Consider the following 27982-nt stretch of genomic DNA (forward strand, 5'->3'; position numbering starts at 1 on the left):
AAGGGTTTTAAAAACTTAGGAAATATTCTTTGTTATATTAGCGAACAAGACGTGTAATCATACGTTTTGTCACCAGACCACTAACATCACGCATCTATGTAACGGACACACACGGTAAACATCGTAATAAGTAAGGAACATTTTAAGATAATCACATCTACATCATCTACCATTTCTACACATCGTCTAAACATTATCTACACAGTAAACGAACACATATTCTAACCATTGCACGTCAAGATTTCATAGGCTTATATACGAGAACGATATTTACAACACCACGGCATCAGACGCAGCGGTTGCCATGGTAACGAAGTATTTCAAAGCTTATCTCATTACAACAATTATTTACAGATTCTTTACGATAGACAAATATATACAAGATAAGAATAAATATCAAATGCATTGATAACCAGTTAAAAATCTGATAAAGTTTTTTTTCTATGATTTAATAGACAAAGATAATAAATAGCTCTGATTTTACAAGATTGATATTAAGAACTTCCAATTTTCTTTTGTTGAGGTAAGATGTTTCAGGTTTATTTATTTTTTACTTAAAGACTAGAAAGGGTATATATTTCAGGATAAACTATATTCTTTTTCAAGAGTTCATACACTGCAAAATCAATGGTGTTAGAACTAAACCAGTCGGTGTTCTGGGAGTATTACACCAATCATTCTATACCAGTATTAAATTGATTAAACCGTTGGTGTTATCATTGTGCAAATAACTTTATCTCACCATGGACCCTACTAAGAAAAGTCACGAGAACTGATTGCGTATGTTATTTTAGCACTATTCGGTGTTCACCTCATCGTATGGTCCTGTCAGAACACTGACTGGTGTTAATCTTAGCACTTTAGCTTTCACAGTGTAGTCCCACGTTGTGCCTACTAGGTTGGAAGAACAAGAAATATAACAAAGAAATAGAAACACATTGAAATTCTACCCCAAATAAAAAAAATATATATACAAAGAGTAATAGTTTTTCATGAAATAATTTTTACATCTGAAAAACAAAAGAAAATATCTGAAATCATGTAAAAACGTATAAAATCTTAATATTTTTTCCCTTTTATTCCATAAAATCTCGTTAAAATATTTAGCTTTTAATAAATTCCGACATTCCAACAAAATGTATAAAATGCAAGGTATATGAATAAATAACATCTACAATAACTAAACGGCATTTAATAATACCCTATTTAAGAATTTTCAATATATTAATGCTTCAGCAATTAGCTCTCCCGTGTCAAGTTTTACGAACAGCCACGCCCACTTTAAACCTAATCAAATACAATCTTAAGTGCAGTTCTATCGTGTGTTGTGCGTATTTTTTTTTTGATTTAAGATAAACTGCTTTGTATAAAATTGACCAAAGCACACACGTATAAAAAAATGTAACGCAAGAGGTATACAAAACGTGGTTGTTTTCATTCCTTGGTTGGCATTCTATCAATATTTCCGTCCAACAATTGTTTTCGGATCGGACAACTTTCCTTGATTTTGACTGGCTGAGAAGCAATAATACTATGGGAACTGTCGGATAAAATAGGCCTTGTCATATAAAACCTCTGACATCCCGTTTAATGAAATGCTCTCCTGATTGTGTGCAGAATGGTAACAAACATTGCAGCATGAAACGCATCGTTCTAATCAATTAGTTAATTTTGTTAAAAATTTCAATATTTTGATCCACCTCTTTATATTTTAACTGAGTTAAGTCATAACATCGCTACGTTCAAAAAGCACTATGACTGTTTTCGACAAAAAAATTCTCGTTGTAACATAGCTATACAGGAAATAATTATGGTTACTAAACGTAAAATATCTAGGGTATTATCTTTATCACAACTATCGAATGACCAGATATATAGGTCAAAGTACTATTTTTTAGCACCATTTTTCCCCCTTTGATCCATCACTGTTTGCCAAACCTTCCATACGAGTCTTTTTTTTATGTAATTTTAAAAGGCATTAATTCACACTGGTATTGTTAAAAGAGGCATGTTTTCCAGTTTATACATCTTCTAAATACAAGTTTCTAAAACGTCAAAGACAAAACATGAGAGTCTATTTCCACACCTACATGTATATGAATTTCTATATATTTCCTTTGTATAAATGTATCTTATATCTACACTTTGACTTTAAGATCACAACCCTGCACGTTTAGCATTCCCCGTATCAAATATCTTAATGTAAGAGAATTGGGGACCTTATACACGCATTGCAGGAAAATAATATAACCATAGAGCCTACAGAGTAACACCGTAAGATCATGATGGAATACAGATTAAAGTAAGGATGTTACAAGAAAAACTATAACTTTACTCGATACCGGATCTTCTTAATGAAATGTGAAGATATTTGTATTGCTCTACTTTATACCTTTGAAAATGAAAACAATCGGTGATTTAGAAACGTTCGCAGGATACTCATCATTATGCAGTCTCGACGCCATTTTCAAGGCATGAGCCCTTATAGACAGTGTCTATTTTTTAAACACATCCCGCTTAACATTATATACATGTCACTTCTTGAATTAAATGGAGAGAGAGGAACCAGTTTAAAAAGAAAGAACCAAGTATAACTATTTACATAGGGCAGTATAAACACTTGAGATTTTCACCTTCACATCAACAATAAATCTTAATCGCCCCAATATTTTGGCAGCAGAAATGACAATTATTCCAGCCATAAGAAACAAATATGACATATTGAGACATCAATAATCGCGATTATGAATGCAGATATAGCTACGATAATCTAATAATTGTTCAAATCTCTAATCTAAAATCATATTTGTATTTTCTGATATATATCAACAACAACACTATTACAATTGATTTAAGCTTTTAATCATCTAATAACAAAAAAATAGCTATTGAATGCTACCCTAGCTTCCGGCGCCTTGCATGCGCAGTGCTTGCATTATTTTGACTTTGAGCAGGTTGCACGTGAGGAATTCATCTGCTTCCATCAATATCATAATAGAAATATACATGTAACCTCGCTCTCATGATGGTGGGCCATTGTTACACTCTAAAAGAGAGTTTTTTCAGATGACTTTCCAGTAGTACTTTAATATTACCACAAAACAAAGTGAAGTTCTTCGATTGTTTGGACAGTAGGGTTAAAAATGTTGCGAAAATGGCTGATAAATTTTTCTAGCATGGAATCACCAAAATCTACCATTAACATAAGCTGTCATATCTCGTACTCTGGGACCACCTTACATACATGGGTCATGGACCATCACGGCCAGCTATCCAGAACAACATCCGAAGAGAATAATCTCAGGGTGAGCTTGTTGGTCCGAGATATACCATGGTAAAATAATAGAAAGCACATTATGTGAACTCATACTGTGTTAGCCAAGTAGCAAGCTGATCGTTGGCATTGGCGCACAAGCCTGGTCGCCGAGAAGCTGACAGAAACCTCGCTATGCAAACACTAAACATCGACCTCAGAAGCTAGCGGAATGACTGCTTCCCGGCCCTCCTCGTCTATGTCTCCTGCATCCTCCATTCCTACCGCCTTGTACTCCTCCTTCGGGCTGGTCTCCCCGTCATGAGTATGCCGCTCTCCACTGTCCGTGTTGATCCCGTAATATCTGCTGAACACGGGATGAAAATAAACGGTAATCAGTAATCAATCATATTTATATTTTTTGTTCCACCATGTGAATGTGCTTCACAAGGAATTATTATTATTAGCCCGTAAAATGGAAAAAAAAATATTGTGCTACCGTCTATTTAAAATGTGAATATGCCAGGACCCTTGTCCATAAAATTTATGATTATAGTATATTTTCCATCCAGTGTTAATTCCCATGGGACCTTTGGTTTCGATTGGCTGTTGAGTATTGTTACCATGGTAGTTACGATTGGATTGCAAAGTTACTGTAATAGTAAATGTTATGCCACGGACCTTGATCATGGCCAATGTAATATGTTAATGTATTACTGGTATTATTGGGAAAGTCAAACTCAATTAGTTTCGCGACTTCTGTCATGTTGGGGGAAAAATACAACAACTTGGAAGCTTGCTCACAATTTTAAATAATATACAAAATATACGGCTGACGAATATAATTAATCATGTGGTTTACAACATTAGACATAATATACGCCTGATTAGCGCATGCTTCTTTATGTTGACAGTCACATATATGTATATTTTGCATGTTACAAACTATCGATCTGCTACTTTTTAAGCGATCACTGTATTGTTAAAGTGCATTCCTGTTTATCAAATATTCATATAATAAAATCACATTTTTGTGCCTTTGGGTTATTCAGCATTTCTTTTCCATGCCTACTGAAATTGTTACTTTGACATGGTCCAACTGCTCACGCAGTAAGCATGGCTAATAATGCAAAACTAGAGATCTGTCTATAAATGTGTGTATTTTTATCCATACGATCTGTTAAGTTTGGATCAAGGAGTCTACTTCCAACTCACTAGCTAGGATGAAGTGCTGAAGTGTAACTACAAACGAAAGCTCTCAAACCGTTCCATAATTTCAGGTCGATAACTGATATATGAAGAGTTTAGTTGCAAAAGGGCTTAAGTCCACTTTGGACCATTCTGAGAAAAAACATGTTTTTTATTCTCACTTACTGCAATATTCTTATGAGAAACTAAATTGTCATGATGTACTACCCTATCATGTGAACATAAAATTGGGTATAAAAGAAATCTACCTGTCTTCAATTTGTTTCTATTAATTCTTTTAAAAAGTATCATTGTGGACCTAAGCCCTTTTGCAAGTAAACTGAAATGAATCCAATCTATTTTGATTAAAAAATTGATTTTTCTTTGCCATTTTTGATCACTTTTAAATAGGAATTTCAACTTTTCTTTGGTATCATCTTATAGAGCTACTAAAAATTTCAAATTTTCTTTGTTTTTATCAAAGCGACTAAAAATTTAGGTTTTGAGACAGAAAACAATAAAATTTATGAACAATGGACCTAACCCCTTTTGACAAATGAGCTCTTCAGAAGAGTTTGTTTGCAAAAGGGGTTAGGTCCACTCCAAGAAAATCATTTTTTTTAACTCTCCTATATTGCATATTCTTATGCGAAACTAAATTTTCAAGATTCCCTACCATGACAACATAAAATTGGGTATAAAAGAAATCTACCTTTATTCATATTTCTTGAAATATTCTTTTCCAAAAAAAAATCGGTGTGGACCTAATCCCTTTTGCAACTAAACTGAAATGGACCTAACCCCTTTTGAAAAAAAGTGATATTTCTTTGCCATTTTTGATAACTTTTAAATAGGAATTTCAACTTTTCTTTGGTATCATCCTATACATTGAGACCAAATAATCAAATTTGATGAATAATGGACCTAACCCCTTTTGCAAGTGAGCTCTTCATATACACGATATATTTCGACACCAGTTAACATGGTTAATGGCCAAGTGAGCGCAGTCATTAGGCCAATCACTTATACAGAATATATCTTTCGTGATGCATGTTTATGAATACCATAAGCATTTTCCATGATAAGTGCATGTATTCAAGTATACAGAATCATTTTTTTTGTGGGGGGGGGGGGGTAGGTGAAATTATGAACGAATCTACCCTAAGAAAGCAGGGAACTATCCACGGAGTATTATTCTTTGTTACCGGGGGTGCTAATCATTGTCACAGCACCCAGTGACAATAGATAATCCACCGTGGCCAGGTCCATGCAAGAAAGGTGTTTTAACCCAAATGTTTGTTTCCCCAAATCAAACATTTGAATTCCTCGATAAAAAAGATGCAAATCAGTTGATGAATCCCTTAAAAACTATAGGGGACGCTCCAATCGTGAATCCACTCTCATACTAGGATGCTACATGTATGGTTCATACAGAGAATATGAAGCCCAAACCATTTAGCGTAATTACAGTCATTGCACATCGATTCATATATATTAAAACAACATATGATATAATCCAACACCATTGTGTTGACCCGGCAGTTGGGTGTGGTCCCATTGTGACACCGTCAGTTCCCCTTGGGATTTTCACTTTATAATGTACTAAACTTCAAAAAAAAAAATTATACATTTAAATACCGTATAATGGATTAGTTATTCTTTTACGATGGGCATCTCTATATATCTAAAACCTTTACCTTCGAAGTCAATGATAAAATATTTAGCTTTTTGATACTATCGTGGAAATGGCCAACACTTGGCGCATGGTATCTATTGGCATTGACCACAAATAATATATAGGCGATGTAATATCTGTGCGATGTTAATGATTATGGTCCCTTTTGAGCAAGACCGCTGAAAGACCTTTCAAAGACCATGAATTTTGGTCGATCTTACAGAGGTCTCTCAATGAACCTACAATGGTCCTTGAGGTCTTACACAAGTCCTGACCAATCTTTCAGCGGTCTTCGTGGTCTTCATGGGCTCCAAAACTTTTTGAAACGGTTCAAAACAGTCTTACAACGGTCTTATAGGAAAATGGTCTTTCAGTGGTCTTTCGGCAGTCTTTCAGCAGTCTTTCGATGAACTTTCAAAGGTCTTCATAGTCTTTCAATGATCTTTCGGCAGTCTCTCAAGATTTTTGCAGAGATCACTGTAAGACTCATGATAGATCATTGAAAGATCATTGAAAGACCAGGCAAAGTCCATGGAAAGAATTCTGAAAGATCACTTGTTGCATAAAAGATCTCTGAAAGACCATTGGAAGATCTTTATAGCACTAGTCTAAGACCAGTAAGACAAGAAATATCCATCAGTCTTTCAAAGTTCTTTGAGGGGTCTTTATGAGCCATTCCACAGAGATGACAAATTTCAGTGATCTTGAAGATCGCTGTAAGACCTCACCAATTGTAAGTCTTTCAGTGGTCTTTCAACGGTCTCCGTTCTGTGGAATGGGGGCCTAATGTTTCCTAAAAATCTTCATACTATATGTAGTTCGCTGATATTGCTATTGCTACATCCACGTGACAAAACGAATATGCAGTTTGTTTTGACCGTCGCCTCACCGACAGAAATGTAGACATTATGATTATGAAATTATACATCAAAATTTAGATTTAATACATGTACATCACCAGGATCATGTAAAATATTCTACATGAACGTAATCATTTTGTGAGAAATGTACAGGTTTTCAACATGGTACTTCATCGCTTTTATTCCTAGGTATGTCCAAACTGTTCATCTCATCCAGTGGGTTTAGCCAATAAAACCTACATGGTAAATATTTATTTTTGGAATCATAAAAAAATTAGTGTGTTCGTCAGTAATTAGTATCCTTAAAATACTATTCATGCAGTGTTTTGTTACGTTGGCGGTGAAATTTACAAACCTGCTCATTCGACTTACCAAACATTTACTAGTATATGGTTGTGTGCCGCACACCAACGATTAACACCGAATCGAACCTGGTATAACATTAATGGTATAACTTAAACGCCAAAAGAAAATAAGCCTCATAAAACCATAATCCTACTTTCATTGATAGCACCTATATATCAACACGTATTTGGAAATATTCAATTGCTTATTAAAGGTACTCCAATGACCAGGGGAAAGGGAAGAAAATTGCAAAAGCAAAGTATTGTTTTTCTTCTTTTTAAGCCTCCAAAGGCCTTTTACTGAATAAAATATTTTCAAAATATAGATTGTTATACAATCAATAAATCAACTCAAACAATAATACTTTCTCTCAAGCAAATAAAGAATTAATTATTAAATTTGTTAAACAGGCACAACATAGAACTCATATATCTCTCATCTTCATAATACTGAATCATTTTTTCTTTGCATATGCAAACACAGGTTTTTACTATTTAACTTTTGTAGAAATAAATGTCGTTTAATTCTATATACCAAACAATTCAATGCATAATTTTTTTTCTCATCGAAACCAAATATTATATTTTTAAAACTAAACTTAACATCTACTTGGGAACCTTCATTTATCATATATTCCGTTTCCTTCCAAAATCCTTTACTAATTTTACATTCCATCAAAGCAAAATTGGATAAGAAGTAGATTTAATACATAAAGCGCTGGGTATGAATATGATATATAGGTACATAAACATATAACCACTGTACAGGGATTTATCGGAAACAAGTAATTTTATATTTTAGGAGGTATAGGGTGTTACTCCAAACAAATATATACCAGGTCTTTCTCCAGAAAGGGCTAGGCGCTGGAGATGCGATATTTTGTTTTATATTTTCGTAGGAAGGCTGTGTTTTTTACATACACGATAACAATTATCTCCAGAATCTTTGGAAAAGCAACACAAAGAACTCCTTTTCTGCAAACGGTCTGCTTTCTTCTTAGAGATTCAGATAATTGTGTTTTTGCTACAAGGAATAGGGTGTATTATAAAGGATATCGGTTTTTTTTTCCAGAGGGAAGCGAGTCAATACATGGATATCATTTTAATATATATTTTTGCAAGAGCGATACATTTCAAAATGGGTTAGCTATGTTTCTATTTACAAACCTGTCCTCATCAAGACGAGAGAAGCTATGAGGTGACATAGAATGAAAAAGAAAATATGAATATGTATATCGAGTTCATTATTTTAATAATAATAATAGTAATATGCAGCATATATATAGCGCTTAATGTTTCTAAGCGCTGCATACTTTTACCCCTGCTTTAGCACGGCTTCCCTGGTCGGGCCCACGAGCATTCAAGGAATTCCTTTCTACCGGGTACCCATTTACTACACCTGGGTGAAGAGTGGTAAATGTAGATAAACGCCTTGCTAAGGGACGCGAGCGCTGCGGTGGGATTTGATCCCCGGACCTTGTTGTTCAAAGTCCGGAGACTTATCCACTTAGCCACAACACCTCTACATTATACGTGCCTCTTGATGGTGAACGGGCCAGTGCATATTCGTAAGTTTACAAGCTTTTGTTATCATAAAATAATACTATTGTACAAGTTGTATTGTTTATCTGTAGTTGATTGATGAAAATGAAAGAAAAACATGAATTTGAACTAGAACTTCCATAACGTAAACACATCGTAAGAAGCAGTTAGATTCAGTATGATCTTTTCAGAAGACTATCTTGTCAATTTCAGTGTTATTACCCGTGCCTGTTTGGGGAAAAATTCCCCCAAATCATTGTACAGAATTGACTATAATGCAATTGTATATGAATTAGGCTGATACAAAATGTACAATATCTAGATCTACATTAACGATTTCATTTTGACAATTAATGTTCATTCGAAAGACTTACGCATATAGTCAGCAACTTTCTCATGACATAATTCTACTGGAACAACATTTTTTTTCCAGTTTAGAATCGATTATTAGTGCGAATAGAACGATTTGAAAAGACTTACCCATCATGTTTCTTTTTAGTGTCTCCACACAACAGATAGCATATAGTCAGCATGAACATCAAGAATAAGACGCATACAGCAATCAATGCTACAAAACAAAGAAAAGAAATAAGTATTTCAATACCATGGGATATTATTTAAGAGCAATCTGAAAAAAAAGGAGTTTGGAAGATAATCAGTGGATATTACGCATTATGGTGTATATAATTTATTATTATCACTATTACAATAATTGCAATCTTTATTTTAATTACTATTGTTATTAGATTATATTATTATTAGCATTATTATGATCATCAAAATCATCATATTATTATGGTGATAATGGTATGGTTACATACCACCACATGTTTAATTATAAAATTTGTTCAAGACAATACGTTTTGCAAAAGGGCGTTTTTCTCGCGTACTTTTAATCCAGACTGATATTGATCTCGCGGTAAAGTTCAAGGTTTGGTCACTGGGACGATGCGATAACAAAAGGTCTCCCACGTGCACTGCTTTAAATTGTTCATTACCATCGCAGTAATAATAATTGACAATTAAATTATGTCGTGGTTTTAAAATACGGGCGGGACTTACAGAAATAAGGCAATCACAATGGCATTACGAGCAATTACCACCTCAATGAGCATGATTGTGGGTACACGATCTAATCACAGTCTAGAAAAAAAGTTAGCCCATATTTGGATTAAGAAGGGCCCTCTGGAAATGTTGAATAATAAATTACATCATGTTACCGATATTGTATACAATGCTGCGTAATAAAATATACATAAGATGCCTAACGTCTGTTTTAATGTGCTGGTAAACATGATCATTGTAGAGTTCATTGTGCAGATGTTATGCCTGATAATAATGGTAAAAGCTAGAGAGAGAGAGACAGACAGAGTGAGAGACTGAGGGGGTGAAGGGGGGGGGGGGGAGTAATACAGAGGGGAAGGGGGGGGGATGAGGTAGGATAAAGGAAGTGGGGGCAGAGACCAGACAAATGAGATAAATATGAACATATACGGATTGTCAATGTAGTTTTAAAGGAAAATAGCAAACGGAACAATAATTACTTTCACATATTAAAGAAAACAATTTAAGTGCGTATCTTTTATTATAAATTGATATCATCATTAATAGAAGCAGGATTACTGTTATATTATTTAGATGATACAATCATCCCACGGAACGACCTTAGTTTCGTCACCATGACAACTGTTATCATCGAGCTAATCAACTAGTAATGCAGCTTGTTGAACCAAACATCTGCATGAATACGGGACTCGGATAAAATGAGCTCGTACTCTAAATTGGCAACGCCCCAATTTATTTACAGGGCAAACTCTCACATGACGCTAATTATTAACGTTATCAAGTGGCGTGACACCTTGACAAATCCAGGGGCTCTTGATACCATAAGATATAACCATAATTTGCATTAGAAACATATCCCATAGAATCCCTTGCATTTACAGCCCTCAAAAGTATTTTACCACCTTCTTGTATATACACAAAAACCCTGATGTGATTTATTGCTAAATTATGTCGTTCACACAAAAGAAGTAGACTTTCAAGTGAATTGCACATCGTCACATTTTAAGATATTGTGCCTAGATATTGTGGAAAGTGCGAGCTTGCAACACGGGGTATGGGGGGCATAAGAATAGGAGTAATATAAAACGCTATATGAATTCGAATTCTTCCTACACTTTATCATGCTGAGTACATTTTTTCGCTTAAAAAAACATCAAATCTAGCGCTTGATTTTTTTTATACGTTCATTGATAAAGTCGTTTGTAAACATAGGGGAGAAAGCTTGTGAAGCATAAAATGTATACTTACAAATAAATAGTATCGTTCTTCTAAATTCCCAAGAGTTCCATTTATTGTACACTGCAATAAAAACAACATCAACAACAGATATTATAAAACATCCAAATGATTTAGCATTATATAATTCGTATTTTCATTGTAGCGCTTTGGGCCTTATGGGGAAAGCGCCGTATAAGTAATAAGTAATAATAATAATTAGTAAATGAATCAACATCAAATGAGCATGCGCATAACTTAATATATCTAAGACAGAACATGGTCAATTTACTATAATCGTTGCTCTCCTGTGTATAAGAAAGTACATTTTCACACACAAATATAACATGGATATGAAGCCAGTTCTGACTTCCATTCTGCGCATGATCAGAAGAAGGTCATTTGTACTAAAGAGACATGGCAGTGTAATATCTAAAGGGATAAGCACCAACTTTGATATAGTGATTACTAGCGACTGGTATTTCAAAGTTTTTCAAGTACATTGATATAACAACAAGCTAATGCATTCATAGCAGAAGTGCAACAAATGCCTTTATAGAGTGTTCATTGTGTGCTATTTTAGTCTCCTGGTCTATGCAATTTATGCACCCTGCTATGTAAGGCATGCTTACATAATATCTTGCTTTTAAATCTGCCTATCATAATGAACATGACGAAAGGTAACTCCGAACTGGTCTATTATTGACTGCAAGAACATTTATTACAGTTATTGATGAATTGACCCCACTTTGCGAATGAATTAATGGAACATTGCTGAACAAAATCCATGATTTCCCGAAATATTGACTCCGAAATCGAGTTGTGCAAATATAAAAAAATACACTATAAAAAAAAATTTACCCAATATTGGGTAAAATCTGAACATGCATGTTAATAGTTGGGTAAAAATATTCTACGCAATGTTTCGTTGAAATATCTCAATGTGGGGTAAAATAATACACAGCAAACAGGCATGTTTCCTTTCTACCCAATATTGGGTAAAACTTTACTCAATGTTTTGGAGAGTAATCAATCTTCATTGAAAAAATAGCTTAACTTATTATTTTAATAAATCCTTACTCTGTCAAGCGTTTATTAATAAAATTTCCCCTATTTTTGGTTATACCCAGTCATTGGCTCTTGTTTCTGTTATATATACTATTACGTACATTTTTATTATTCCTTTTTGAAAATGTGTGGCCATGTCAATTATTATATATAATATTATATGTTCATAGAAATAAAATAATGCATGCAAATAAACATATAAAAGTAAGCAATGATTTCATCAATTTGCACCTTTACCATCACATGCAAGGTAAAAGACGTCACCCTTTGCTTCCTATATGATGTTCAATATCAGAACAAACATCAATGTTTACTTAAACATGGTTGATGTGGATTCATCGAATAATGATAGCGCTCGTATCTTATTTTCATTCGTACATGCAAAGTGTCGTATACGCAGTTCCTTCGACACACCTATAGAGATTGTTGTAAAGCGAGACTACCCCTATATCATTTCGCAGGGTCCGTTCGCATTTTTGTCAAGTGTGTTAAGGAGCTTGAATCGAAAATCGTATTGTGCATCAGCGAAAGCGTTACCATGGTGAGACAATGCAATTAGCTTCTGCCCAGTCAATGGATTGATTCCCGCCATTAGTGATCGCAAAGTCAAGGTGATATTGGAGAGTATGCTGATCATAAACCTCGCTTCACGTGTATCCCTTTATAAAACCAAATATGTGCTTGGTTCATATTGTCAGACAAGATGTTGCCTTCCAACATTATCTTTATTGTATTTGTATGTACAACAATTGTGCAACCATGGCAATGGTGATTAAATTTTTGTACTGAAGGAGAGTCAACGTTCACATTATTAAACGCATATTTTTTTTTCAAATCTTTATAGACGAGCTCTAATGAAGGCATTATATTAATTCATCTCCGTGTACGGTCTTTTTGCAAAGGAAAAAAAAAACATTTTGCTTATTCATTAAAAATATGCGGAATATATGTCTGCATGTATAAAACAATTTGAGGGTTAATGGTAAAGAAAACGTGATAATAACTTTGTTGCCCACTCCATTCAAGTCATCCAAATGTGTATTACTTTGTATCCTACTTCAATTCAATTCCAGGCTTGTTTAGTCGCCCTAGTTAAATTAACCGGACCAGGGCCCTTTTCCTAAAGAACAAATACAAAACTTTTCCAACAAGTTAATTATCAGCCAATGAAATTGATTATTTTTCAGTAGCTTAAAACCATTTATGCAAAATTTTTTTATTGTCAGATTCAAGATATTTTTTCTTGTAAGATGTTTTCCCTTATTTCTAACCAAATTGACTATGCATGTTCCCTTTCATCCTTTTCTTCATTCATTTAAGTTTGGTCTGAAAAAAAGTTGATATTTTATAAGTTACATGTAGATGGATTTAGTGTGTGCGCCCTTCTGCTTGGCGAGAAATTTGTACCCTTCCGCCAGCCCTGCAATTTGACATTTTTTGGGGATTACATGTAATTTGAATTGTAAATGTTGGTCACCTGGGGACACATCATAACTCACTTGACTTTTAAAAGTTTTCTGTGACAAGGTGGTATACCTTTTTACTTGGATGCATGGAAATATTAGTTTTGAAAAGGACTAATAAAGTAAGCGACAAACTATGGTCAAACAATATAACTGAATTATCGACCTACCAATACACCGAGGCTCTGGATACCAATCGCCTGACTTTGAGCATGTGGTAAATTTACGATAGGGCATGAAGCCGGGGTCGCACTGCACTTCGACTATATCCCTTGGCCGATACATGACGTCATCGACCAGCAGACTACCATTGGTAATTTCCGCAGGAGGGCAGTAACTGTCATCTGAAAAAAAAAAATATATATTATCTTAATATATTTGTGTCCCTTTCAGTGTTTATAAATCTGATTTCCATGATCTGGTGTCATACAGATGCTGGTAATAGACCTTAGCATTCATCGTTCTCGTCGTCGTCATCATCATCATTAGCGAGTTTTCACTATTGCAACATGGACGGATGCTAGAACATAGTAAATACATTAAACATGCCCGTAAGATCACAATGACCAGCTGAGAGGTCTATGTCGACAACTGGTGAACCGGGGGTAGCAGATCGCCCTAAGATTCGTAGCTGACAAAAAAATGCGTATATGGCGTTTTTCCAGAGTCACGGACGATTTTTTTTTAGTTCTTTTTATTCACCGATTTTCGACAAAGACTGCTTTGTCAGGAAGGACTTTTGACAATACATTCTCTACGTTCCATGATGCGTTTGTACACTGATTGCAAAAAATCTCTATCAAAACAACTCCAACAATCATTATTGTCTTTACAGTCATCATCGTCGTCATCATCGTCGTCGTCATCATCGTCATTATTATCATCAGCATCATTATCGTCATGAACATCATCATCTTCACAGTTATCAGCACGATCGCCCCCATAAAAACATGACCATCATTAACACCATCGATACCACGGTCTCGTTCACCAGGATGAGTATCACTGTCAGCATCGTCACCCCTGTCTTAATCCTCATATAATCGTTTTCATTACCATCATCACGACTGGAATAATCACCATAACCGCATCATCATCATTATCATTCTTACCTGTGAACGTTAACATGAACCCTCCTGCCCCTGCCGAGTCGGCTTCCGACGTGAAGAGCACGGTCACCTTGGTAACTCCTTCAACTACGGTCTCTTCAAAAGTATCTTCTGCCACCACTGTACGAGTTTCCCCACCTTGGGTAATGACCACTTTATCACCGCCGGTGAGGCTCAGAACAGGCATCCTGACGGTGGTAAAGGAATTATCTGTGATTGTGGCCTCCCAACGACAGGTGAAGCCCGCAGAGTACTTCCCTGGAAACCCTGGAGAGACGATGCTGATGTTCTTACCCATCGTCTTGCCTCCACAACTTCCTTGGCTAACTGTTCGGGATAAAATACATTTTGTAAATAACATCGGATTGTTCCAATCGTTTTTTTTTTCGAGATGGTAAAACAACGTAGACCTAAGTCCATTTTTGTTTTAATGCAAACTGACTTGACCAATATTTTGCCCTGTATTACAACAATTAATTTCCCATTGGCACATGCACCCCAGTACTGAGGAACGACACTAAATCCCTACAAATTATTACAATGTACGGCGAACTCTTACCCATTTGTCATTCATATATGTTTTTTTTTATGTGTCCCTTTTTGGATCCAGAGTACAGTCTACTACTTTAAAGTGATTAGTTAACATTGGTTTGACTTTTAAAAAATCTGAGCTAGAAGGTCACACTTGTCACCTGCGTCTGTGATATGTTACAAAAAATGAAGCCCAGAAAAAATTGCGTTCGAAAATAATTATTTAGTGCTTCAAAAATTGAAATATAAAGTGACCGAAAACACCATCTTAATTTCATCACATACACTTATGTGTACTATTAAGGCGTCTATAAGACGCCTATTTACAAAATTGGGGTTTGCCTTGTTTAGCTTTTCATTCTCAATAATGGTTGTTTTCAGGATTTATTAGTTCTAATACATGCACTTGTACACATGTTTCATCTTGGTTTGAGAATTTTTTAAATCGGCTGCTCACAAAGTTAAACAATACCTTTAATGTCCAATATATGTGCCCCTTCCATGGTTGAAGTAATCATGGGATTAGTTTCCCAATTAAATTCAAAACTCATTTTACGCTCGAAAGCGGCAAAGAGTAAAATACTCTTTGTAAGTAAGATTTAGATGTTGCCACTTTTACTGCTATGTTGCCGTTTCTGCTTCTGCAAAACAATTTTAATACTACTACTACTGCTGCTGCTGCTGTTGCTACTTCACTTCTACTACTACTTCTTCTTCTACTACTTCTACTACTACCACCTTCGTTTTAACGCATGCCAATGCTTGTGATACGTTTATTAACACAACGAATGGAGATTACATACCGTCGTATACGCTGGCATGGGATGGGCCACCGCATATCTCCATGTCCCCTCCAGGACAAGAGAGGTTGCACTTTTCGAGGTGCTCTCCTTCCATTTGGGTAGGCTTCTCTCCATACGTCCCGCAGTCGCAGGAAGATGGTGCTTGGACCGCGGCATACGGGAAGCCACCCATGCGGCATTTTTCTATACACGAAACAACACTGAGGTCGTCGGGATCCTTGGGTTGGGACTTGCCGGTGAGGGCGGGCGACCAGTGATCCACGGCAATACATCCTAGGTAGTTTGATACTAATATGGAAAACAAAACATAAAAGCGTTTAAATATTGAGAGGCAAACTGGGAGCGAGTAGAAAATTATACAATATTCTTAAAATATTGTTGATGAATTCCATCTGTGCAGTTGGATATATTACATCTTCAAAATTGCATGGATTCCTTCACAAACAAGAAAGATGAACATGTCCCATATTTTCTCAGAAAAGGACAAATCTACACATTAAGCTCTTCAGAAAAAAATGATTTCTGGAAGTACAATTCTGGGTAAAAATAAAGGATTGGAAACATACCTTGACATTGTATTTTCACGAGTCCTGCTCCTTGAAGGCAGTCCGTCCTTGCGACCATTCCTTCGCTTTGGCAGTCCTCCAATGTCTCCTCGTCTCCTCGGCATTTCACATTATTATGCCACACATCACCGCTCGGTGGCGCAATATCAAACGGGATAGACGAAAGAGCTGCCCCGGGGTATCCTAAAGAGAAGTATACATCATAATAAAGGAAAGGAATAATTCAAAAATTAGCTCGGCCATATCGGCAAAATGACGGTAATCTGCAAAGTTCTTATAAGATGTTAGTAGCTAAAACAAATATTGCTCTATTCAAGGAAAAAGTTACCAATAAAATATGCAAATAATTTCTGAGCCAGGACTTTTCTTAGCACTGTTTGCAGTTCATACATATATTGACGGCGGTATCAGGACAACTACCCCCTGGACAATCACCCCCCGGACAACTACCCCCCGGACAATTACCCCCCGAGGACAATTACCCCCCGGACAATTACCCCCCGGACAACTACCCCCCGGACAACTACCCCCCGGACAATTACCCCCCGGACAACTACCCCCCGGACAAGTACCCCCCCGGACAACTACCCCCTATATAGACAAAGGGAGTGCACAGAGTCATACGTCGGCCGTACGTTTGACGTAAGAAGTACTCAAGGCATTCTCGAGTATCTTGGAATCAAACGTACGCCATAGGAAAGCTGTAAAATTGAGCTCCATCCATAGGCGGATCCAGGGGGGGGGGGGCGAGGGGCCCGCCCCCCTATCGGCAGAGCAAAAAAAAATGAAGAAAAAAGGGGGAAAGATAGAAAAAAGAAAAAGAAGGGGAAAGAAAGGAGGAAAAATAAGAGTTTAAATAAGAGGGAGACGAGTGAAAAAAAAAAGGTCAGGGGATGACTTGGAAAATGATAAAAAAATTTCATGTCACTATATTAATTTTTTCGCTCGCGCTTCGGGCTCGCATAGCCTGTTCGATGAGATACACATCTTGCTAAATAGGCTGATATGTAGCTTAAAATGTCAAGTTTTGAAGTCGATTTTACAAAGCATATTTCAGCTCGGACATTATTCATAATTTTGTTTGATTTACAAACTGATTTTTAAGTGCTCTGTTAAATGTCCGTTTTATGGTGTGAATATAACTTGCAGCTTGCGCTATGCGCTCGCATTATTTGATTTGCCAAATTATATAACAAACTACTTAAAACCCCCCTTTTATGACAGTTTACCAAACATTTCGTCTTACGATTTGCGCTCGCATTTTTGTTAAAAATATATCAACTCACATATCCTATTCATGATTACAAAAGTGCTTAAAATATCCAGTTTTCAGGCCTCAGTGTCAACACATTTTACTCACTCATTTAGGCTTATTACATTAATAAATATGATAATAAAATTTTCATGAATTCTTAATGACTAAATTGTCCCTTTTCAGAAAAGAATATCGACAATATCACAGTTTCATATGTTTCATATCGCGCTCAGGAAGAGGAATAAGAAAGTTGTCATCATTTTCATATGATGACAAAATGTCCTTAGACCTAGAATGTCCAGGTCCTAGGTCAAAATAATAATGAAGATATCAGCTCGCGCTTCACACTCGCATCATTTATTAAGTGTTTTCCACATCCACTTCACAATTTCCATACACAATGCTTTAGATAGTGCTCAAATTCACCATTTTCATACCGGAATATCAAGTATTTTCCGCTCGCGCTTCGCGCTCGCATTGCTTTTTCGATGAGATTAATATCTTGCTCAATATAGGCTGATATGGAGCTTAAAATATCAAGTTTCGAAGTCAATATACAAAACATATTTCATCTCGGATATCGAGCTTTCATTATTTTTTAATTTACAAATTGATTTTTCAAGTGCTCTGTAAAATGTCCGTTTTATGGTCTAAATATTAATATTTTCAGCTCACGGTGCTCGGTCGCATTATTTGATTTGCATAGGCCTACTTCTTTATAAATTCTTACAAACCGTCCTTAAAATGCACCTTAAACGAATTGTATACTATCATGATTGCCAATTTGTATAGAAAAAACACTGTATTTGATTATGTCATATTGTTTACAATTTAGTAAATTTGGTACTTAATTTCCTTCTTTAAAGTTTAATTGCTTTCACCCAAGAATAATACACACAAACACACCTTGTAATTTACAAGGTTTTCTTGTGTGTATTATCTTTGCATAATTTTTTTTAGCTAACTGTATTAAGTTATAAAGCCACATCTTAATCTGGAATGTGCACCAATTGTTTCATAATTCTTAGCTTCTTGTTAGTTGAACTGTTAAAAAAACAGATTTATAGGTCTACTTGACAGTGTTAGTGTTCATAGTTGCGTTATCGACTTTCAATTTTTCTACCTATTAAGGTGTTTTTTTTACGTTTTATCGATTTGCCTGATTTCTTACCTGAAATTAAACCCAAAATAAATATTAAAAAAAATCAGATCAGTTGGAATCAGGGATATTCAGCATATGTGATTATTATGACTAATCGTGTTCAATTGTTCTATGAAAACTTAGAATGAGGGCCAGTTTACACATTTTCTGATGTATATATGCATAGCCAAACGGGAGGTTTCGGGTGCAAGCCCCCCCCCCCCCCATTTTTCATGATGCAGAAGGCGCCGCTAAACAAAAACAAAAAAGGAAAAAAGAAGAAAGTGAGAAAACAGGAGAAAGAGCAATATAAAAGAGAAAGAAAAAGTTATTAAAGTAAGATAAAGTAGAAAATATTTCGGAAACCTGTGCCACCAACCAAAACTTACAATGGGTCCCGCCTTATTCTAACATTGATGCTGGAGAGAAGGGGGGATTTTCTGAAGGTAATTGTCTGGGGGGTAATTGTCCGGGGGGTAGTTGTCCAGGGGGTAATTTTCCGGGGGGTAAATGTCCGGGGGGTAATTTTCCGGGGGGTAATTGTCCGGGGGGTAGTTGTCCGGGGGGTAGTTGTCTGGGGGGTAGTTGTCCGGGGGGTAATTGTCCGGGGGGTAATTGTCCGGGGGGTAGTTGTCCGGGGGGTAATTGTCCGGGGGGGGGGGTAGTTGTCCGGGGGGGTAATTGTCCGGGGGTAGTTGTCCGGGGGGTAATTGTCCGGGGGGTAATTGTCCGGGGGGTAGTTGTCCGGGGGGGGGGGGTAATAGTCCGGGGGGTAATTGTCCTCGGGGGGTAATTGTCCGGGGAGTAGTTGTCCGGGGGGTGATTGTCCAGGGGGTAGTTGTCCTAGAACCATTGACGGCTTGTTTTTCCTATAGACCCAGTTTAAATAAGAAGAAACATTAAATATTACAACATTTATTTTATATCACTTTATTTTCTTCCCCCTTTCCCCCTCAAAATTCTGTTAATCCGTATTCTTTCTTCGTGGATCCCCACCCAGCCATCTTGTTCATTCATTTTTTTGAGATCATCCATGGCATGCATTTTCTCTGCTTACACTCCCTAATCTCCTATTTACGTTCCTTGTACATTTGCGTTCTGTTCGAGAGGTCCACGTCATCCAAGCCTCGCCTCAGCTGGTCTCTTTTTTATATCTTTTCTTTCTTTTTTGTGCATACATAGACATGTAGACACAACTATTTATGTACTTTAATTACTTTAAAAAGGTTTTTATTTATCAATGATATTTGTTTATTGTTTATTTTTGTATTGTTATTACCAATGTGAAAGTGTAAGTTTGATTGATTTGTAAAATTTCATTTTTTTAATTTGTATGTTAAACAGAATGGATATCGAAATGAAATCAAACAATCAAATTCGAATTCGAATTCAAATGTTACCTCAAAGGTCAGCATCAAAGCATGATATTACACTAGTGTACCGAGTAGGTGGGATTATACAGCTTAACAAAATGTTATAAATATATGTTTGAGAATTAGGACGTAATATACTATATCATAGTTTCATACATATTTATATAGAGCATTCGTCATTAATTGTGCAGATGAATTGTCTCTGAGCTCTTATGCTCCATTTCCTAACGAATAAGGAAACACGATGAACCTACCTAGTTGCCGACATGCTACTTGAGTAGCGTTGAAGTCCCAGCCAGTTGCACAGATCGTTCCCCATGCTGCATTGTGGAATATCCGCAAGATTCCTTGGAAGCCAGTTCCACCATCGATTAGTTGAAGGGCGCCCTCTGAAAAGACAAAAAGGGGATGAGATTTCCAAGATCATTTTATAAAAGAAAATGACAGATAGAAGTATTCAACTGTTTTTAGTATTAGACATTCCCGTATTAACAGTAACTCAAAATTTTGTCGTTTTTAATCTTCCAGAGGCAAGATAAAGAAACGAAAATAATATGCTTGCAAGGATATTTTCCCCTAGTAATAATGATAATAAAGTTACTATATGGGGCATATTTACTCTGTTGCTGAAAGTTGATCATTCTCAACACTTTGCAACAGTGGCTCGTCGCTTCGAATCTAAGCCATAGCATTATTTTCTTCGGCAACAAACCGATCCACATTGTGTTCCTCTCAACCCAGGTCCCCGAGTAAATGGGGATCTGGCAGGAATGTATCCCTTGGAATGCAGCGCACGTATTAGGATCCCTTTCTCATCTACTTTCGTGAAATGATTCCCTCAAACCGGTTTAGAACGCCCTCATCACCATCTCCTGGACTGGCTTGTAGAGCCAGCTCCTCTGCTAATAACCAGGGTAATTATGCTGCATGACTGAGGAGGGCTAAGGGACTCAAGGCAAAGTAAGTGTTAAGTACTACATAAGCAAGTAGGGTTATAGCAATTCTGTGAGAAACGATAATGGTAATATACCTTTCTATATCTTTGCGTGAATATACATATGGACGAGAGTGCTACTCACCACTCGGTTTTATGAGGATCTCATTCTTGGATCTCACTATGTCTTTCGCCTTATAAAATAATATTTCAGAGCTTTATGTTGACAGCCGGTTTCGAAAAAAATGTACTGAAAATGTTATCCCCAAAGGGTAATGTCATTTTTATACTTTATTCACCGGCATATACATCAAAAGAAAAGAGCGATCCTAAAATATTTGTATGACCGCTCTTCAATGGCAATGGGACTGTGCATGTCAAGCAACGCTTAGCCAAATATAGATTGCTCGTTCAACACGACAACTACTCGAGATCGCCGCTAACAATTTGCCTATGTTTTTGTACATCAATTTTTTTTTAAATATCAAGTTATGTTTTTGAATATCAAGCTATGTTGTTTTGAATATCTAGCAATGTTGTTTTGAATATCAAGTTCGATATATATCTGATTTCGTTGGTGATATCGAAAAGAACTATATACTTTCGGGAGATAATATTGCATTAATTTCCAAGAGCCGAATCGTTTGCCCCGAGTCTGGGCAATACGTGTTGTGTCTCCCTCAATGTTCCATAATATGATATTGCATGGACATGTACCCTTATGATACTGATAAAAAAAATCCCTTAAACCTACTTTTATTTTCCATGCACGCATTTCTCTAAAGACATTTTCGTTGACACACCCATCATGCTGTGCAACCTTCCATAACATTCAGCATCCAACATGCACGACACTTTGTTAATCCAATGAAAGGCCTCCGCGGCGATGCTTGCATTGTGCCTTATTGATGATTCTTTTCTCCCCGTTCTCATGCATAACTTATACCAGTCGTTATCGAACGTATTTGCTCTCTCTCTCTCCCTCTCTGTAGCTATAAAGAGAGCTTTATATTTTGGCATATCCATATCAAAAGCACGACTTGAGGTGTAAACGAGGGAGATGTACTGGGAACTGCATCAACGACGACGGAGCTGATACGTGACTCTAATGATGGAGGATGAACTAAAGTGGTGGCTCTAGAGGATAGAGGGATGGATGGAGGGGAAGACGGGAGTTCGTCTGGGGACCTGGCAGCTGAATAAGAGGAGTGGAGAGGGTGGAGAAAGGATGACGGAGTTTGAATAGAGACGTGGGAGAGGAAATGATAAAGGTGATGCATGGCCATGGTGGATGAAAGAGAAATATATATAGAGAGAAAGAGAGAGATAAGGGGGGGGGGGAGATAAATAGGTATATCAAAGTAGAGGAAAAACAATAGATTAGAGACTGCAAATGCATTCAAGCAACAAAGTTCCCCTTTTTTTGTATACGACTATGCAAAATTTAGTAACAAGTTTTCGGTTCACTCCACAAAAGTAATGTAACGATGTAATTAATATCTAACACTGTGGTCCATATTATGATGTGCGGAATGACCTAGATCATGGCCTAACTTTTCTCTAAAAGGTGTGGGAAGGAAAAAATAAAAATAAAAAATAAAAGAAAAGGCCCAAACTGTATGTTTGTTTAGTTCACTAATGTTTTACATTTTTTATACTACAATGGCGAAGGAAATAATTAAGTTATTGTTCTCGGGCAGTTATGAATGTTTGATTTACTAAAAAATCTAACATGTTATGTCAGAGATCTGTGTCACAGCTTGTTATCCATAGTAAGAACTATAACATTAGACCAGGGTTTGAATTAAACCGAATTCAGAATACGGCCCTATATGATTCATTTTAGAAGAAAATAAATATACTGTGGTATAAGTATATATATATATATATATATATATATATAAAAATATCATATATATATATATATATATATATATATATTATATAAAATATATATACTTATACCACAGTACATCTCCTTTCTTATAAAATGAATCAGACAGACCACTCGTAGTTATGCATTTATATCTAAAGGCAGGTACTCTTCGTCGCCAGAGTTGTCTCTACCAAGTCCATGAATGCCTTCCAAGAGTGAGTTAATTGTTAAAATTGCATTGAGGGACGATTGATCAAATTTGAAGATTTGCTGTATAAGATTCGTCCCGGAGCAAGTAGGCTGACCTTTCAGAGTGATCCCCGTTGACTCGTAGCCTCTACCGTAAATAAAACAAATTTGCCAACGACGTTATGCCATGCCCTACCCGGCATACGTTATACCCGTTTGCTGCAGGAAACGCGATGCTAGTTTTGACCGCGCTTACCCCTTGAAGGCGCTAGTGAGGTCGTAATACTCGGGACTTTCCAGGAGCCCTGACGCAACTTAGTATGGCCTATTATCACAATTTTGTGCATTAAAAAGGAGGTGACATTGTCATCATGTACAACCTTACATAGGGTAGAAAAGTAGTATAATAATCAAGAAAGATGAGTATTATACATATATATTTTTCTAATTTCGAGGATGATTACAAAGTTGGTAGGTAGTACATGTTGTGAATGCCCTAGTCACACCTGCTTAAGTGACTCCCGACCCACCAACTTATTTCTATATTTACACTGATGAACCACAAATCGGGAGTCAGAAAAATCTACTTCAGAATCACTTTTATGAGTCTGCAAGGGTTTAGCGCGGAGTAGATATCAAAAGACGTAGCTATACTGTCTTTTCACATGTCCATAATATATTACTGATACGGAGCCTCAGAAAACGGGGAATGTCTGTTAAATAAAATGTTAATCATTCATTGTCGCCTAGGCTTGCAATCCCGTCGTCTACCCCAGGAACTTTTCGTATATATTCTCTCATTTTCTTCTTGGTAGTGTGTTATATGTGTTTTGCCGATGTGTGTCCCCGTATTTGATTCCTGTTATTGATAATAATCATCCTAATTCCTTAGTTTATATACCACTGAATTGACCTGATCCCCTTATATGGTGAAGAAAGGAGGGGGTGGATTTATGATACGTTGCCTTACATATTTTAAGGGGAAAGGGATAATGAAATGGAACTCTAGTAGACCCCGTCACAATAATAATAAAACCTAGCCTAAATAAAAATATTGACAAGATTTTCCATGACTCGATCTCAATAAATAAATCCCTAAACGGCTCAAATTGTGATTTTCAAATAATGTATTTAAAAGGTAAACTATGTTTATTTTTAATAAAGAATTTAAGTGCTATTAATTCCAACCAAATAAAAACAAAGAATGGGATAACATTAGGAAAAAAAAAGCTTCGTCTTACAATCGCAACGAGTATTAGTACCAACCAAATACAAATCAAAGGTGCGTTTAACAAGACTACGAAATGGAGAATGAATTATCCTTTTCGGCCCGGGGTGCATTTGGGACTGGTTTCCCGTTCTGCATATATATAAAAACAAGCGCTGATTCGCGAGGCGTGCGCTTGCGATGCGGATAGCACATTATACGTGTTAAATCCGCAAGTAAACCACAGTATCATTAATTTGGCATTACCGTGTTTTACAACAGACCGCACCAGTGCCGCGGGTATGTTAATCACATCAAGCGAATAAGGGGTATAACCTCGCTTGTTTATGATTTGCATCAACACTTAATACATGGAAAATATGCAATCATTCAAATAGTTTAATGTTGTTTTAATATGATCTTCTAATTGGTAAGTTGACGGTGGTGCCGCAAAATCATGACCAATCGTTTTTTTTGGTCCTAATGATGGAAGACATATTTTTCATCTTTGCTTAATGTGACAACAAGTTATGTCAGAATGTATATGGCGTACTGACAAAGAAGATGGATTGAAAGACATACTACATTCACATCTACTACAGATCAAGGAACGTTATCCGGGATCATTGTGGTTCATCTCTCTAATCGTCATTCATAATTAACTGCTTTGTTAAGTTATGTGAGCCATTCTAGATGATACATCCTCCTTTTTATTATGTGCATTTACCTTACCATTTCCATCCTTTTAGGGCATCGTGCTATCTTGATTTAAATGATACTGAAAAAACTGGGTAAACCCAACTGGAGAACAATTTTTCTTCCTTCAGCCAGATTCTTGGTGACATGTAACGAAAGTTATTGTTTTTACAATAACATGATATATCTTGTAGTGTTTTTTTCAACTTCGTTTCATTCGTACCTTACATGCATAATGATGTGGAATTTTAAGTACACACACGAACATTCATGTAATAAATGCATGTTTGAGCATTTACATTGAAAATACGAACTCCAAAATAAACCAGTAGAACCCTACACAAACATAATGGCAGATAAAACAATAGTCTTCTGGATGGCGACATCTCATGGCAACCACTTCGCTACAATGTGAACCACTTTGCTACATAAATCATATATAAATAGTGACGATAAAATATATTATGACAATCAAGCATTCCAGAAATATTGGTATTAGCAAAGACAGTGGGGGGGGGGGGGAGATTGGAGCTGTCGAGTCGTTATTAGAATAATTAGCAAGATTTATTGCCGACACTCCATTAGGGCCACTTCAGTTTGTTGCGGCTATAGGTACATGTAAGCCACAATTAGAAAAATACACATATCCTGAATAAAGATCGCCATATTGAATCTTGGTCTCCGATACAATATAAATACTAGCTTAGATTGTCATACTTCATTATTAGGCAAGACTAAAAATAATAGAAATTAGCATTGCACACAACATCATAATCATGGTCACAGTTGGAGATGAAATGTTGATCTATCATATTCAGTAGGAGTCTGAAATATATAGACTAGTAATTGTGTATCAAGAAGCTGTAACCTCCTTCCTTCACCCTTGCTTGAAACGAGGCTAGGTCGATTGCCTTCATACATTATTAACCTTGCTAACAATTTGTTCCCGGCCACTGACTCCTGGTCATGCACTTACACTAAACCAGATGAGCTTTATTCAAAGAGAGATGCGGTCAGTGTTGGGGACAGGTCTACTACGTATTTGTTAAGATTTTGTTTCTCTTTTTTAAATAGATCCAAAGGATACAATCCAAACGTGGTAGCAGAAATGATTCATTTATCATGCTGATTATGTTCATTTCAAAAACTCATTATACATTGATTCGTTTATAAATCCAACATACTCATTTAAATAATGACTTCGTTCTTTTATTAAAGGAAAATAAATCCTTTGGCTCACAATCCTTTGGCTTGTGTGAAAACAAATAAAAAATCAAAGAAACAGATCAACGAAACTTTGAGAAAAACTGAATAAATAATAGGAAAGTTATGAGCATTTGAAGTTTAGATCGTTATTGCAATGTACATCCACCCATTTGCAATGCGACAAAGAAGTGTGATGTCACATGTGTACAACTTTCCCATTACTTTTGTATATATTTCTCTTAAAATGTCTCTTTTATCACATATATCATTAGATCATGTTTTATTTCTATAACAGGGCATGTAATACAGATTTTCAAAGAGTACATTATGGATAAAGCGTTTGTATGACCATAAGAAAGAGCAAAAATATACATTTTTGGGGTATTTTATAGTCCATCAAAGTAAAAGTTGTTCACATGTGACATCAGATATATTTGTCGCATTTCCAATAAGAGGATCTCCATAGCATTAGTAATCACAGTATGCAAATGCTAATAACTCTCTCATTATTTGTCCGATTTTTCTCAAGCTCTCTTTGATCTTATTCTTTTGATTATTATCTTTCCACACAAGCCCACTAGTTTCAACGGTTTCATTCCCCCTTCATTCCATCTTCGTGTCTAATTCTGCTCCGAATTTTATATTTTCATTAAATAGGCCTTGGGTAAATTATACTGTTTTTTTAATATTCAAGTAAACGTGGGTGGGTGTATGTAAGTGAGTGAGAGGGAGATAGAAAGTAAGGAAGAAAGATGGAGATATGGGCGAGATGAATGGAGAAAGAGATAGAAAAGGAAAGAGATAGCAGATGAAGGTGAGACATAAACTATTCTATTTTGTTTCGTCTCTAACAATAACATTTCCCTCTGGTATTGTGTAGTTCCATGAGGTCGGCGGAGAATGATTCCATAATATTTTTTTCCCTTCATCATCTAGTTACCTAACCAAGGTCATTCTAAATCATATACCCTGGGGAATGAGGTGAATATAAATGATGTCTTTTGCATAAAATGAGATACTATCTCATAATAACATGGCCATCTACTGTAGCGCTTAAGCTGATTCGTTAGGGCGGCTTCATAAATGCAATCGATGATTTCTGTAACCTCACACACCCATAATCACAAATTATAAACTCACGCACACACATCGACTTGTTCACTACGGATGTGTTTACGCAAATTATTTCTCTTTCGTTATCAGTAATTTTGGTACACATTCTTTGTCTTGTTTACACGTATCTCTTTCTTTACACAAAATTATTCTCCCTTCCTCTCTCGCTCTCTCTGTCTTCAAATTTCATCTCATCTTATGTTAGACATAAAATGTAATAATATGTCCTATCACTGGCAGATCCAGAGGGGGGGGGGGGTGGTCACGGCCGGCCCATGCCCCCCTTCCACTTTGAGAGGCACAATTAAAG

General features: G+C 36.2%; 1 protein-coding gene across 1 annotated transcript in view; it reads right to left on the reverse strand.

Moving 5' to 3' along the window:
* Positions 1 to 552: 552 nt before the first annotated feature.
* Positions 553 to 27982, reverse strand: part of LOC129280881 (deleted in malignant brain tumors 1 protein-like) — a 51181-nt gene continuing 23751 nt past the window's right edge. The window contains exons 2-10 of the mRNA XM_054916876.2: positions 22452 to 22580; positions 20706 to 20840; positions 16683 to 16865; positions 16117 to 16404; positions 14786 to 15109; positions 13844 to 14017; positions 11176 to 11226; positions 9343 to 9430; positions 553 to 3620 (exon numbers count right to left, since the gene is read on the reverse strand). Coding sequence (XP_054772851.2) covers positions 3458 to 3620; positions 9343 to 9430; positions 11176 to 11226; positions 13844 to 14017; positions 14786 to 15109; positions 16117 to 16404; positions 16683 to 16865; positions 20706 to 20840; positions 22452 to 22580 — 1535 coding nt within the window. The 3' untranslated portion in view covers positions 553 to 3457. The remainder of the gene's footprint in view (positions 3621 to 9342; positions 9431 to 11175; positions 11227 to 13843; positions 14018 to 14785; positions 15110 to 16116; positions 16405 to 16682; positions 16866 to 20705; positions 20841 to 22451; positions 22581 to 27982) is intronic.

Source organism: Lytechinus pictus, chromosome 17 (genome assembly GCF_037042905.1).
Source record: "Lytechinus pictus isolate F3 Inbred chromosome 17, Lp3.0, whole genome shotgun sequence".
Taxonomy (NCBI): Eukaryota; Metazoa; Echinodermata; class Echinoidea; order Temnopleuroida; family Toxopneustidae; genus Lytechinus; species Lytechinus pictus.